The 15,715-nt window shown below is 44.1% G+C and overlaps 1 protein-coding gene across 1 annotated transcript; it reads right to left on the bottom strand.

Annotated features, from left to right (window-relative positions):
* Positions 1-532: 532 nt before the first annotated feature.
* On the bottom strand, positions 533-14,244 carry LOC118771762 (neurotrophin-3-like). Its single transcript, XM_036519782.1, has 2 exons — positions 14,133-14,244; positions 533-1,339 (listed from the first exon to the last, which is right to left on the bottom strand). The coding sequence occupies exons 1-2, from the start codon at positions 14,148-14,150 to the stop codon at positions 533-535; spliced, it is 825 nt and encodes a 274-aa protein (XP_036375675.1). The 5' UTR covers positions 14,151-14,244.
* Between the last annotated feature and the right edge of the window lie 1,471 nt (positions 14,245-15,715).

The raw sequence follows: 15,715 nt of genomic DNA, 5'->3' as shown, positions 1-15,715 counted from the left end.
CACTTTTTTTTTCTGTGAATGCAGAAGCTGGGGCGCGAACACAGTTCCTCATGAGGGGACAAAACACGTCTCCATCCCCTTCAGATACAGTTCTGGTTCTTGATCGAGGACAAGGGCAAACTATCCCTCTCTCTCTTCCCCATGACAAGGTCTGCTGTGACGTGACATTCGCTGCCGCATCATCGGGAATCCTGAGCAAAGGCACGTAATCTGACCATGCTGCTGCTGCCTTGTTTGCCTCCACAGTCTCTTTGATTTCAATAAATAACACACATTTACATGTATATATTATATAGAACGTTATACTACATGCCGTTAATATAATTTAAATAATTTATATTTACAGCCATGCCCCCCTCCCCCCCACAACACTCCCCACCCCTATCCGTACACACACACACACACACACACACACACACACATACACACACGAAAAAAACCACGCAAACACAAAGTGAGAGCTGGTATCACGTCCTGTGCTTTCTGACTGGCGACAAGCACTCGCAGGAAGCGCGCGTTACGGAAGCGTGCGTTACGTCCTGCGCTTTTTGCGTGACAGCGCGCACACACAGGAAGTGTCGATGCGGATCCACCGCCAGCTCACGGAGCTCCTCTCCGCGGTGAGGGCCCGCACGTACGTCTGCGTCGTTTTGCACTGAGAGCTCCAGTGCTTGTCATCTATGCCCCGGCAGCCGCTCTTGACGGGTTTGGAGTTCCGGCACTTTGTCTCGTAAAAATACTGCTTGACCTCCGAGCCGCCGGTCTTGATGGCGCCCAGAACGGCGACATGGCGTCCCCGGATGTCCACGGCACTGGTCTTGTCCGTCACCCACTCGCTCTCGCTGTCACAGACGGAATACTCGCCCCGGTAGCTCCTGTGCTGGGCATGGCGCTTCCTCCTTGTTCTGTTTCCCGCCTCATCCTCATTCCCCACGTACTCGTCCATCTCGTACAGCGGCGGCGGCTGCAGGGGTGGCCGGTCGCTTAGCAACACCCGGGGCGAGTTGTACCGCTTCTGCTGTTTCAGCAGCTCCACACCAATGTCCAGCAGGGGGCGCTGGATGGAGGAGGACTTCTCTGGGTAATCTTCAATTTCATACTGGGTGGCTTGGTGGGAAGCTGCCGCCATCACGCCATCCTTCATCATGTCCTGCTCCTGAGGCTCTGCCTCCCGGGGCCGGTCCCGGGTGACGCCCTCCTGCAGGAGTTTGATGATGAGGGCGTTGACAGGGTCGTGCGTGGGCATGCGCCTGTCCAGGGACTGCACCTGGAATCCACACAGGTACGCCAGGAGCATGATGCACACCAGCGCGGACATCACGAGGTTCACCTGTAACACCTGAGCACAGAGGGACAGGAACCGTTAGGGGCAGCTCGCATCCCTCTCTGAAGAAATCAGCATACATATTCAGTTACTATTAACGTTTAACATGCTTATCTATGTGGAGACTAAGACACAGGAAAAAGTCAGGCCAGCTTTAGAATATTAAAACCAAGGGATAATGTTTTGCTTGACCTTAGGTTTCAGCTGTAAAAAAAAATCCTCTTCTCTGTTATACAACAATATTTTTAAGGCGGAGAAAAAGTGAATTTGCTGCAGCAGGGGTCTCAAATGCACACGCATGAGCATTCGTGCGTGGAGCATTCCAGAATGTTCAGAGAAATTCCTGAATGCAGACCTCTTCCTGTTGGCTATGTCAGCTTTGTGGTGAATGTTTGATGATGGAGGCTAAGCGGTGGAAAAAGTTGTTCAGTGAACCACACTAACGACAGGATTGACTGAGGTAGTAATGTGTGCAGATAGGAGATGAACACAATGTCAGTGTTTATTTCAACATAGTTTTTAGCTGCTGCGTTTTATGCTTTTGTTCAATCCTTGCAAACCCTACAGACACAACAGACACACTGCCGCTGCTACAGACACACTGCTAAGGCTACAGACACACTGCCGCTGCTACAGACACACTGCCACTGCTACAGACACACTGCCGCTGCTACAGACACACTGCTAAGGCTACAGACACACTGCCGCTGCTACAGACACACTGCCACTGCTACAGACACACTCCCTGTTGTAAGGATTTTCATGGTTGCTGGTATGTCTGGTAATAAGAGACAGGTTAGGATTTTGAGTCTTGGACTTGTGCAAGAGAGTAATGTAGCACCATGGCATTGATGCAAGAAGACAAGATTAGCAATAATGATGATAGTAATACTATAAGACGTCTGGTATCTGCGGTGTTCATTACAGTTAGCACTTCAAAGACAGAACTTCACAGTTGCTTCAGATTATGTATGACCCTTTTACTTAGAAATCAATAAATTGACAATGATAAGTACCATTATGTAGGTCATGCAATTCACTCCTACCTGCTTCACCCTACAAAAGAGTGCAGTGCAAGAGTTCAAACCTCAAATGTACACCTGTTCAAACCTGATGTACACCTGTTCGCAAACAAAACTTTACACTGGCATGCAACAGAGAAACCAAATCAGCTGGTTCTGAGGCATCACTTTTTGTAAACACGTAGGTGCCCTCAGGTTGATTATGGTCTGTACACAAAGAAGACCCCCACTTGAGTACTTTCAACTTTCCCTGTAAATATTATGTGCTAAAAATGATGTCACTCATTCTAATTGTTAACGATAAATAACAAGGCCCCTAAAGAACAGGGACAAGAATTTATTCACTCAATTTGAAAGCTGAACAGAAATGCTAGGACTAAATGAGGTAAAGTCTACCATGTCCCACAATATTTTATTGTAGGTTTATCAGTGTTTTGGACTCCATAAGAAGGGTTATTGCAGCAGGAGTGTACACAGAGAGAACACTTCTAGATTTCAGAAAGAGCTGTGCTGTCCACAGTGGAACATCAGCTGCAGTGGGGCTGTGGATTCACTGTTGTGAGAGAATTAGCTGTAAAATATAAATATTTCACATACAAAATGTGAAAACACTTCCTTAAGATTCTTTCTTTCTTGTCTCTGTGAATGTCCAGCTTCAAGAAGTGAAGATGGCTATGCTGAGCAGCTGTCTGAAGACAGCCTGTGCTGTATCCCTGAGGTACCCGTTTGCTTTGACCATGCATGCTCATGAAGTACCTTTTTTGCTTTGACCATAGTGACTGTAAGGTACCCATCTGCTTTGACTACTCACTGCTTTGTAACCGTGAAATAGCTCTCTGCTTTGACCAGGCATGACTGCAAGGTACCTGTCCACATTGACCATGTATAACTGTGACGTACCTGTCTGTTCTGACCACACATGACCATGAGGTATCTGTCTGCAAGATCGGAGGGAGATGGAAGCAATGTCCATGATAGGCCTAACCTTAGACAATCAAGTGGACAGAGGCTTAGTTTGCTTACTGTAATGCTATTCACTACAGTAAGAAACATATGGTGCACTTCCTCATTAGGCTGGAGTTTTAATAAAAGGATACAGCTACAGCATGGACTCTGATAAACGGTAATATGACACACACACACATGCAGACAATGTGCATGTGAACACGTGCACACACAATGTAAGTGCTGTGGAAATCTGCATGACACCGATTTTAAGAAATGTGAGAAGTTCACAGCAGGAATATCAGCTTCTGCTTAGCAGACACTCAAAACTGGAATATCCATCTTCTGCCCATGAACACTCCACACTAAAAACATTTTTTTGTCAATGCAACAGTCATCATTCTATAGTTTGGTCTAGATTGTCATTCTGCTGTTTAGAAACTTCACACATCTCTCTACAAAGGTAAAATAAAGGGCCTACCTGCTTCTCTGCCCTACAACACTTGACCATGCATTCCTAAGCACTGTGGATGCATGTAACTAGATTTTCCCTGAAGCAGTTACCCCTGGCAACAGCTCACATGATGCTCTTGATACTACACAATTATAGTCTTAAAATGGGCGATATTTAAGGGTCATCGGGTCCTGCTGACTGCAGAGACCAGAGGCTCTCACCTGTTTATCTTAACATCCCAAACTCATTACGGCTCTTATCTGTTTAAATGCGGTACGCAGGGAGAGCTGTTTACTCGCAGTGTATTCGGGAATTAACAGTTACCACAAAATTGAGGGAGGGAATCGAGTGTAAAAAGACCTTATTTAATTTATTCGATTCACGTAAGCAGCTAAATGTTATCTGTTACCCTTTTGTTTCGCAAACTATTGCCAAACTTATCTTTACACCCCTAGAGGTTCAGTGAACAGTGATTCTGTTTCCTGCAAAATAGCTGTTATCTTCAATCTGCGTTCCAGTGGCCCTAACGCAGGGCCACCGCGCGGAATTATGCAATTAAATCAGAGCTATCAGATCCGCTCCTGCGATCACATGACACAGGGCTGGAGGTGCACTAAGGACCAGCGGGGGGGGATCAGAGAGGAGCTGTTCTCCAAACACCCCGGGACCTGTTTACATCCTCGCCCATCTAAAGCGAGTGTCTTAATTGAGTAGTCAGGGGTTTTTTTCAAAGCACAAGGGTCCATTGTTGAAAGGCCTGTTGCCCACAGCCTTTAGTCCTGAAGGGAAACGTCTACAGAAAAGCTTCTGGTGGTGCATTAGGAAAATCTATTTTTTAAACACAATCACTCTTTACAAAAGGGGCAATCTTAATCATGGTAATCTAAGTAAAGAAGAATATTGATTTGTTTTCCTTTTTATGTAACTAAATCTTGTGATATTAATGTGTGAAACTTTGAGGGATTCCATCTTCTGTTCAAACGGGTGCCTCTTCTTTCAGTGTTATTTTTATCGCTGCTGGAGACACTTGTACACTGGCTTGCTTTATGTTTTACAGTTAAGTTTTACCCGGCACATACAGATCACAGAGCATGATTCAGATGGCTCACAGAGCCTCTCACAGAGACATCTGATGATCTGAGACCTGTTCTTCTCTCTGCTGTCTCTGACCTATGACACTGTTCGCACCCAGTACATCCCACTGTCCTATGATCCCATCCCACCCCAGTGTCCTGACCCCACCCCCTTGTCTGAGCTCTGCCCAGCAATTTCAGTTCCTCGCCAGTGTCCAGACCCCACCCCTCTGGTTCTCCTCCAAATGGAGGTGTCTAAGATGTCGGTTTATATTTCCTCATTCAGCGTTTAGGTTCAGCACCTGCACTGCGCTTCTCTCGGTAGTAATCTGTGTACTCGCCCAACGCGGCAGCAGTGGTCAGATCCGGCCCTGCTCTTCTCCCTCCTCGCACACCACCTAAAGCCCTCGGCTTTGTGAGAGTCTCACTTGGAGAGGATTTCCCCGGGATTAGCAGCGGTTTCGCTCTGTTTCCGTGTGGACATGGTGCTCTGCATGTGCCTGTCACAGTGTTGATGACCTTGTGAAATGACAGCAGTCTGAGCCATGAGACATACGGTGTCTGAGACATGCATGTGCATGGTTCTATCCCCACCCCCTAACACCTGCATCTGATGTTAATTTTATGTGTAGTGTTATGAATTTTTGTTCTAGGGACTGTTGTATCATAGTATACTTGGCTTTCGTCAGAGTGCACAAGTTAACTTGTGGTAGAGCTTGAACAGTGTTATGCTCATGCTCACTGGTCTGGGAGTGCTGTGAGCCTGGTCTGACAATGTTGCTCGTTTTAAATTGAATGGATACACTTCTGTTCTATTGTGATGGAAGTTGCTCTGGATAAGAGTATCTGCTAAATGGATGTAATGTAATGTAATGTGTAATGGTATATGTATGTGTTGCACTTGTGTGTACATTACATACAAAGCACAGATTCTCTGCTCTCTATTTGCTTGCACAGCTTGCATTGAACTTGCTGCCCCTTTGTACAGTGTTAACAGCTCAGCTTCAGTGCCTTACTGAAGGCAACAGCAGCCGCGCCTCAGAGCTGAACCAGCAGCTTTTCAGTAACCAGCCAACTGCTTCAGCGCACTATGACTGTGGAAAACTTAATGAAGGAGAAAAAAAAACTCACCAGTTCCACCGTTAAATGAAAAACGGTGAGAATGGCATTTAAACGGTGTGTTCTGGCTGCCTGCACAGTGTCCGATCACTGCTTTCTGCCTGCATTTGCACTGCTGTCATATGTGGCTCAGTTACACTAAGGACATTTAGGTGGATCAGTTTGAGTGAACGGGAATGAGCACTTTGATCTTCTGATACCTCCCCCGTCATGGCATAGTTTCCTTGTGAGAGGAACATGAGCAGCTACAGTAGATACTGTTATATAGTACTTTCCTTTTCATAGTATTTTCATTGTCAGCCTGACCTTGGGTTGCGGTTTACAGAGCCATTTGAATCATTGCAACTATGCTGTAACTAGTCTGCACCGCTTCCAGTAAAGATGTGTAGGTGCATGTCATTAACGGCTGTACACAAGTGTACTTTAATTTGTGTCCACATCACGAGGAACCGCACAGTGTATGGTTTCCTTTGAGGTAATTGCTTTAGGCCTAACACAGAAAAATAAACACGCACACATTTCATGCTATTTGCTTCCTGTTCCCCCTGTTGTTGTCACCACAAGACCCTCCTTCAGCTTGGCAGGAGGTGTTTCTTTTATAAATGCGAGCCAACTCTGAAGCAATTTGGAGTAATGCCATCCAAACCCCTGTGCGGACCATGTTCATACATGCTTCAGAGCACCCCCTACGGGTACTGTGCACGTATACACACACTGCCATTTTCCATGGCAACAGGACGCTCAACATTTGTAAACAAGATTATATTTTGCCATTTTCTTTCTCTCTCACACACACTACTCAGCCTGAAGGCATGATGATGCCAGGAACATAACGTAATCAAAGACATGCTGAAAATCTGGGCTTGATTCCCATAGTAAGATCACAGAGGAATAGACACACCGGGAAAACGGTATGATTTTTGATTATATTTTCAAATGGACATTTCCCAGTCCACTTTATTTGAAATAGACTTCACTTTATTTCAAAATTAATTGAGCATTCAAATGCCAGTAGCAAATCACTCTCTAACGTATCGCTTGTACTAAAAATAGGAGAAATTGTTTGGTTTCACATTGGTCAAATGCTATCAGTTTGCTGCCCTCAAGATACCTTACATAGTTTCGGTGTAATTCGTTCCAGCAGCCAGCTAGCTTATTTTGTTGAAAAATTAGATCTTCAAGACCCCTAAATAGAAGAGTTTTAGCCAGATTGTGTTTTGTGCTCTTTCAAGTGTGTGCTAGTACTACGCTGCTCTCTGACCATAAATCCTTGTGCAGCAAGTGCAACGTATCAGACAGTTTGGTTCATCTGTGTGCAGTTATAAATACCTGTGTACCACAGTTACAAATCAATTGCCCTAATACTAGCAAAGATTCCAGCGTTCACCTGGCTCCTCTCAGTACTGAGAAGAGTGGTGCTGCGGGAGAATGTTCTCCTGCTGTACCTTTTCCGAGTGATCAGATGCAACTGGCCACTGACCATGAGGACTGTAGATTACAGTACTTCCTGCTTTGAATGCATTGGCAACAGCATTTCTTTATCAGTCTTTTAAAACACTAGAAATGCAATGCCTCTGATTCATCTGGGCTCGATGTTATCCCCAGTATCCACGTTCTTTGTGCGTACGGAGGCTTGTTGGAATTCTGATGGCATTTGAGAAAGTTTGCTTAGATATTGCCATTATATGAACCCAGGAAGGTAAACTCATGAGATTATTTAAGAGCACTGTGCCAGGGCCGCTGTGACCTGCCCTACGTGCTGGGGAAAAAAGTACAGAACAGTAAGTTTGAGTTTGTGGCCTGCAGTTCTCCCTCTGCAGCTGCTGGGTTCACACCTTGGAGACTCCTACAGTCAGTTACTCGGGGCTCTTCCAGCAGAGCATCCAGTGAAAACAGGAAAGTGTAGTCGCATCTGAGAGGTCTGAGGCTTGAGTCAGTGTAGAATGGAAACCCTTTTCTGTAGTAATAGATGGAAGCTATAGAAACCATGTGCTAAACAGCAACTTCAAATACTGGTAGAGAAGCACTACTTCCACCCAGTGCAGATTCCAATTCAGGCCCTCCAAAGCAATCAGAGAGCTTTTATCCAGCCACATCTGGAGATACTCCTGAGTGTGACAAATTTACCCTCTCTGAATACCCAGCTGTGTAAATGCAGTTTGTAAATTATCTCTGTAAGGTACTGTGGATAAGGACTTCTGCTAAACAAATGTCTTAACCTACTGTAGGTCTTGGGCTACTAGTAACATGAGCAAATGTATTAATCGCTTATTGTTAACTGAAATGCAGAGGCCGGGCAGGGGAGCTGTCAGTCTTCTCTTTCTGATTAGTCAGCCCCAAGCTGCTGGGAACATCATGAACTTCATTTAACACGAACTAAAGAGCGGTGGGCCTCACAGATTCAGAGGGAAATGTCTAATGCCCTCCAAGAGGCTCCAGATGTTGAGATGAAATACTGTACATGAACCCCCCCCCCACTGGCCCCCTCTGTCTGTAGCGAATCAAACAAAGCCTCTCCTATGAAGTGAGGAATCTGGAGAGGGCAGGGGTGTGCGTGATTGTGCTCAGAGCTCCGACTTGTCAAATGTGTTGATTTGTAATGTCCATTTTCAGCAGAAATGTTTTTCAGGGAAAGTGTTTAGCTGGGCAGCCTAAGTGTAGAGCAAGTACATGGCCAGTACAGTTGTAAATGCACAGTAAGTCTCAGCAAAATCCCTCCCTGGGTTTTATTTTCTTCTAGATGCCTCCTTGGTATTTCTGTAACGTGTGACTCAGCATGTTTCCCACTGCAAGTGGATTAAGGGAGGATCACATGCATGATCTGGACAAAATCCGCACATCTGCACCCGTCTCATCCATCCCCCCCTTCACATCCACAACCCCCCCACATCCACGCCCCCCTCACGCCCACATGCCCCTGTCACATCCAATCCCCTTTAGCCGCAGTGTGATTCTGCTGCAGATTCCTGGGATTCTGGGACATGGGTTTATGTGTGAAATGTGTAGGAGCTCAGCTAGCCCTGACACTAGAAATAGGCCATGGTGAGTCGTCTGCGCGAAGCACTTTACTGACTGTATACAAGGTCCTGCAGAGCTCTGTGCAATCTGCACCCCCACCATTTACCACTAGCATCTGCTACGCCTCTGACCAGCATCAATTTCCTTGTTTTACTTTCACTCCTCTCGCCAGGCTAGCTCTTAGGTCTGCATCTGTTCATCTTTGTATCTGTGTGTTCTGATTTACAGTTATCTTGGGTTGGGTCCTGCAGGATTTTTTTGTTTAAGGAACAGTAGCTGTTAAATTATGCACGTCACTTGATGAGTGAAATTTATGCAGACGTGAAACTTATTTAATTTATGCATCACTTGTGACACTGCCTCACAACTCATCCTTATGAAGGTATTCCTTACTGTACTACACTGATATTGTGCTAGATTTACACTTGGTAGGTCATTAACATGACATGGTGTAGCTGTCCCATTGTTACTTTGTCACACATGTTGAATGCATGTTTAATCTGGCTTCTCTGTATGTAATTCCATGTTTGAGAGCTAATAGTTTTTGAAAGTGAAAGATTAATCTAATGAAAAACAAGGGTTTCCAATGTCTCCTCTGAAACATGCCTTGCAATACTGTATGCCTACAGGACAGAGATTATCTAGAACCAGTCAATGAAATTACTGTAAAGAGGCCTATGGTGCCCTTTGACAGTAGTGGAGAGAGAGGAGCATACATAAAGAGAGAGTAAAATAAAGATTGAGGAGTATAAAGCCAAAAAAACAGACAGTAGGATGCGGTGATGAAATCCATTCTCTATTACACAGATTCAACACAGTCTGTATTTGATCGCGATCAAGAAAAAAAATCTGCCCATCCTTGTGAAAGAACCCCCCCTCTCCCCCCACCCCCGCCCCCGGTCTCTCCTCCTCTGCGACATAAAAGTAAATGCTGATGTTCAAGGCAGTAAATATCACTGAAACCTGAGCGGCAAGAAGCCATAAAACAAGAAAAAAAAGCACTGATGATTTCACTTGCATTACTAGTGCCAATATTTTAAAAGCATTACCCAAGTAGCATTTCTCTAAAACACACCATTTAACTGCTAGGTCACTTGTCAGTGCGTTTTTAGCTGAACTCTCATAAATTCTGGTAATTAAAAAAAAAATACAGGCCTATTAAATAGCAAAGCCTTCTTTCCCAGTCCATAAAGTGAGCTGATCCCATAAATGGTGTTACCGTTTAGCACTGGGGTTGTGTTTACACTTCACAGTTGTTCTCATGGTCCAGATCAATGATATGCCCCCTACGCAATGCATCAACAGCTGCCAAAAAAAAAAGTATGTGACCAGTGGTCACTGGGTCCGTGTCTGTAACCAAGACTGACCACTGACCGTGCAGTCAGACCAATGTCTCACCAGATGGACACATCTCCTGCTTTGTCCAGCACACACCAACACAACCACTGTAGTAAGCCTGTAAACATGCTTCACATTAAAGACAAGTTGGAGTCCAGCAAGCTTGTCTTTTGGTACTGTTACTGTGAATTTGTGCAATAATCATGGGCCAATAATCAAGGCCTGAATCCCCATTGCTGTCCATGAATGCCCTCTCCTCTGTGTTTGGGAGGTATGCAGCCACTACTGTGTGTTAAAAGTAGCAATACCAGCAAAATAATTAGGTATTTACTACCACTGAACTGTGAGCTAGGATGATCCCCAGTGAGTCGGTGTGTCCCTTATGCAAACGCTGAATGTCACATGTGAGTAGCATGAGGTACAGGATGCACATGAACATATAGTGGACCGTCAGGTACTTTTTACCTGTGGACCTGTGCAGAGCACCTGGTCATATTCAGGAACTGCCCAAGTCACTGATTATCTCTGGAAAAGAGTATTCAGCAGGACCATCATCCAGTAACGATATATGTCAAAATAAAGTGGTAAAACGCCACTTGGTTTCAAATTTGCTGTGGAGTTATTTCTACCCCCAGAGTGGTTTGGCCTACAGGCTTAAATGTTGTGAGATAAGGGGAGCTCATTGAAAGGGCTGACAGTTACAGACCTTAAAATGTATGGAATACAGATGATGCATATGCGTCCCATAACGATGACAGAATCACATAATGATGACTCAATCATATGCAGATGACTCAGTTGCATAAAAATGACGACTCGAATCACACAGACCACTCAGCCACCTGTTGTATAATAATGACTGAATCACACCAATGACTCAATCGCATGCAGGTGACTGAATCGCACATGGATGAAGGAAACAGGTGAAAGGGGCTGTTCATTCGCCCGTTTGAGCACAGGCTGAGTGAATGGCTAAAGCCTCTGGCTCTCCGACACCCACCAAGTGAACACAGGATGTGTTCATAATTGTGTCATCAATCAGCAATTTGGCATGTCATGTGTTGTTAGCAGTGTGCTAATAAGGGAACTAATGGAGGGGTTGCTTTTCTTTCCTTCCTTCAAGCGTAAGTCACTTATATGATTTGTTACAATATGGTGGATAACTGCAAAGTATTCCATCAGGACATCTCTCTCTCTCTCTCTTAGGTCTTTCACACACTGATCGCATCTCAGTGTTTCTGCTGCTATCACCCTTGGTCACCTCCATTCTGTGGCTACAGCATTAGTGCCCTTCCTGTCTTGCTATATCTCCTTTAACCGAAATAGTTTTTTTTCTGAAGTATGCTCTGTGACTGTGATAGATTGATCAATCATCCTGTCATGAGAAATGTTAGGGATTGTGAATATGACTATGAATTACAGTAAAATTACCAAGAACAAATTATCTGCATTTGGTGAAACATTCATATAATAAAGGACACCTGAGTTTAAGTTAATTTTTTTTAAAGGAGTTACAATACCACATGAAATTAGTGACTTCCAATAGTTCAACTCACCGATAGTGAAGTTCATCGGGTTAATCAGCCTTAATGGATCAATCCAAAATGCAGATAAGTAACAAAAGTCTTTTGACTTACAACTTCCAAAACTCCTCTATCTCAACTATGATGATAACTGTAATATAAAAAATATATACATAATGATTTAGTGCAAATGAAGCTTTACGTTAAGCAGGGATGTGTGTTCTCTTCCGCATGACGTCATTATGACATACGCAGAGATGTAATATCCAACTGAACTGTGAAGTCACTGAACTATAAACCGGAAAGATTAATGTCATCCTCTTTATCAGCTCAGCGTCTATAGCATCTTTGTATTTTTCAGGTTTTAGCAGGAAACATAAAGCCGTTTTACTGCAGAGCTGTGAAATTGAATGTGGCTCCATCTGGTTGCAGATACGAGTATTTGAAGTACAGCCACTCTTGATTGGAGCAATGTCACTATGCTTCTCCCTGCCACATCACCTATCATCTAACAACCCTGTTCACCACCCCACAAGTGCAGCCAAACATAGATGATTACAGCCTGCTATCTGGATGGTTGCTTGGGAATTCCCACAGGTTGCTTCTGATCCGAATGTGGTACAGTATTCCCAGATACGATGGGATTGGATTCTTCCCCACTAATTTATCAATCACTGCTAAATATTGGGGCCTATCTTTATGCAATGAAGATATATCATTGCAGTGCATGATAGGATAAATTAGACCTTGCTGTTTTTTTTCTTAGAAAATGAAGCCAGTATGTTGTTCGGACTGCAAATTCTGCCTGACATTTCAAGAATAATCTGCAAGGAAATCAGTTGTCATCCTTTGCCATTTTGCTCTTTACTTTGGAATGACAGTTTCAAAAGTGTTGCTTAGTTGCAGACTGTGTATGTGTAACAGGGAATCCTTACATTTTGATTAGTTAGCCATTTCCCTTAATGATAGCGTCACAACTTGCGTTTAAAAAGGTGGAGTGCTGGTAGTTAATGCCATAGTTAATAGGTACCTGCTACCTAAACTAATTTACAATATGGCCCACAGAAGACATCAAGTTCTCTTTTGACAGATGCCTCCATGAAAAAGACACTACCCTGTACACGACAGCACTCGTGAAGGAAAAAGGCACGTGCAGGACAGACTTAAGTAAAGCCATGCGTAGCGCACTGACGGATATGTATCTTTACAATTGCACAAACGCCACAGTTTGCCAGCTGTGTGTTTGGAAGCGGCTCCATCGCGTATCCACCGCAGATTTCGGTGGATTATCCGTAGTAGGGATTGTCTACCTCTCCCTGCGCCAAGGAACACAACCAGCAAATATGTGGGGAAACTAAAGCACAGATGAGTGTGTATTAGCATTTTCAGAAAGGCGGTGATCATGAAGGCTGATAGCCGAGCAGAGTACACGTTTACTGTGTCCTAGTCGTACCAAGACTGACCCATCCTCCAAGTAATGCGCAACACTTTAGATGTATGATTTTCTAGTAGTTTTCGTTCGCCGGAAAACGCGCGTAGCTATGTTCAAACAATGCATGTTAAAACTTTCTTTTGTCTGATAAAAAGGGAAAATGCCAGGCACGCGCACAAACATAAAGTTGTGTTATGCATATACTGTGTAGCGTGGGACAATAAATTGTGCCTCTGTGCCGATGAACCGCCCGAGCAAACATTAATAAAGACATTAAAACACACACACACACACACACACCACCTGCTATGAAGTTACAGAAAACATATGAACAACGGACAAAAAGTCAACCATCAGAACCATCAGAAGCGTTAGTCTGTTGTTTTTTTTTCCTCCAACTGAGGTAGAAGAGCACTGCCGGTAAAGGGGAGACAGCGCCCGTACTGGTTTTTAAGTTCCCCCTGAGGCGCCGCGCGCTGCGCACAGTTTTGCATTCCATGTAGATTTACAATATGTAATGTAAATGCAAGAAAAAGGAATAACGCAACTTGACCACAGCCATCAAAAGAAGAAACGAGATTTTAAAGTATCATCTTCCTCTCGGATATAGTTCTTGCTGCCCCAATTTCCAGTGCGGGCGTTTCTGATTTTATTTTTTATTTCTGATCTTCAAAATAATCGCACTCTTGGTATCTGTGCTGTCCCTGCCGCTGCTGCAGCGCCTATGTGTTTTTAACTTTGCCTTTTTTGCAATTTCTACATGCATCTTGCTCCGATATAGCAGGTCTCATGAGCCACATGCAGTTTGTTTCTAGTTCCCATGAACATAAAGTACGGTGAAAACAAGCGACAACCACGTGAGAATCTGCTGGAACCAGCCTTACCGTAATAAAAGTAACCATATCATCGGACCCAGCGGTGTCGACATTAAGGTAATCTGTGTGTAAATGTTCCTTTTGAAACTTCTCACTGTGGAACAGCTCGTGCGTGCTGCAGTTGTCCTGTCCGCGTTCACAGAGTAATCTGTCTTCCTTACCCCGCCTCTCTCTCTCAGTTCTCTTGCAGACGTAATCAGCTGTTCTATACCCATCCAGCGCAGTCAGATGGCTCACTGCGTGCTTTCTCCTCAGGACCTGGGCGGTACAAACCGGAAGCCAGGCTTTGAAGCTTTCTTTTACCACATGCTATATGTCACCTGTGACTGAAGTGTGTATACTACTACTAACAATAATAGTAATATGCTAATAATAGGCTGCATCATCAACCTCATCACAATCTTATTACCCTCTTTTTCGTCGGCATCATCATAGTTATTAATAATAATGTACATTTTTTGTGGTAGTTTCAGTCATGGCCATGTCACCAGAAGCATGACTCAAAGAGCAATATACAGGTATGGTAGTGATGGAGATGCAGAGCAGCATTGGGCAAGTATGGTAGTGATGGAGAGATGTGGTAGGGCTGGACATTGGTCTCCGGTGTTTGCTGGAAGCTGAAGCGTGGGACTCTCCATGTTGCGGTACTGAGATTCTGTTAACAGTAGGGAAGCTCAATGGATGTGCAGACTGGTCAGCTTTGCATACCTTTGTAAAATCCTCTCATCTACTCCGTGATGGACACTGTCAGTAGGTTTACCTGCTTGTTCATGTCAAGACACACCTTGTGACAGATGGCTAAATGAGTTCATGCTGTAATTAAGCAGCTTGTTGCAGTACTTTAACATTTTGGTAAGTGCCCAGTACAGATAGCCTGCCCATAAGTGAGTACTGTATCTGGAGGTGGGTGTGAAATTAGCCCAGTCTGTGAACCTGTAAACTCATGAGGTGAATGTTTACTTTGTGGATGAGGTGAATCACTTCCTGTGATAATGAATAGCCTTATCCATTTCATCAGAGACAAACATTTTATGCTTATTTTGTTTTTTTTTGTTTTTTTGGAAGCGCGTGGAATATTCCAATCCCTTGCATGAAAAGATGTGTTTGGAGGTCTTTGTTGGGAGGATGAATTCTAAAGAAGAGTAGTGTCCTGTACAGAGGGGCCTGAGGCCAGCAGCTTTCATAAAGATGTTAAAAATTAATGAAGTTCAATCCACGGTCTGATCCCTCCGGCTCTCAGCGTGACTCTTAACACACGGTACTGTACGTGTTTAATCATTACTTTAGACAGGGGAAAAAAATCATCAAATATGTATGGATACAGTATGGATAAGTAAAAATGAATTAGTCAGCTCAGTTTATGACAAAGCCTGATGACGGGCACACAAACAAGAAAGGGCACATTACACGCCTACCTGCCTGTCTAAAATGTCATGTTACATACATTTTTACATGTGTACCAAAACGCATTACATAAGCCTCTTTGTAGGTGTAACATTACATGAGACATTACACGCCTCTCTGCATGTTACACATGCATTACACATGCAAAGAAGCATGCAATGTGTCATGTTTAACACACATTACTTTGT

The sequence above is a fragment of the Megalops cyprinoides genome, chromosome 25 (genome assembly GCF_013368585.1).
Source record: "Megalops cyprinoides isolate fMegCyp1 chromosome 25, fMegCyp1.pri, whole genome shotgun sequence".
Classification (NCBI taxonomy): Eukaryota; Metazoa; Chordata; class Actinopteri; order Elopiformes; family Megalopidae; genus Megalops; species Megalops cyprinoides.
This window is presented reverse-complemented; position numbering and strand designations above follow the sequence as displayed.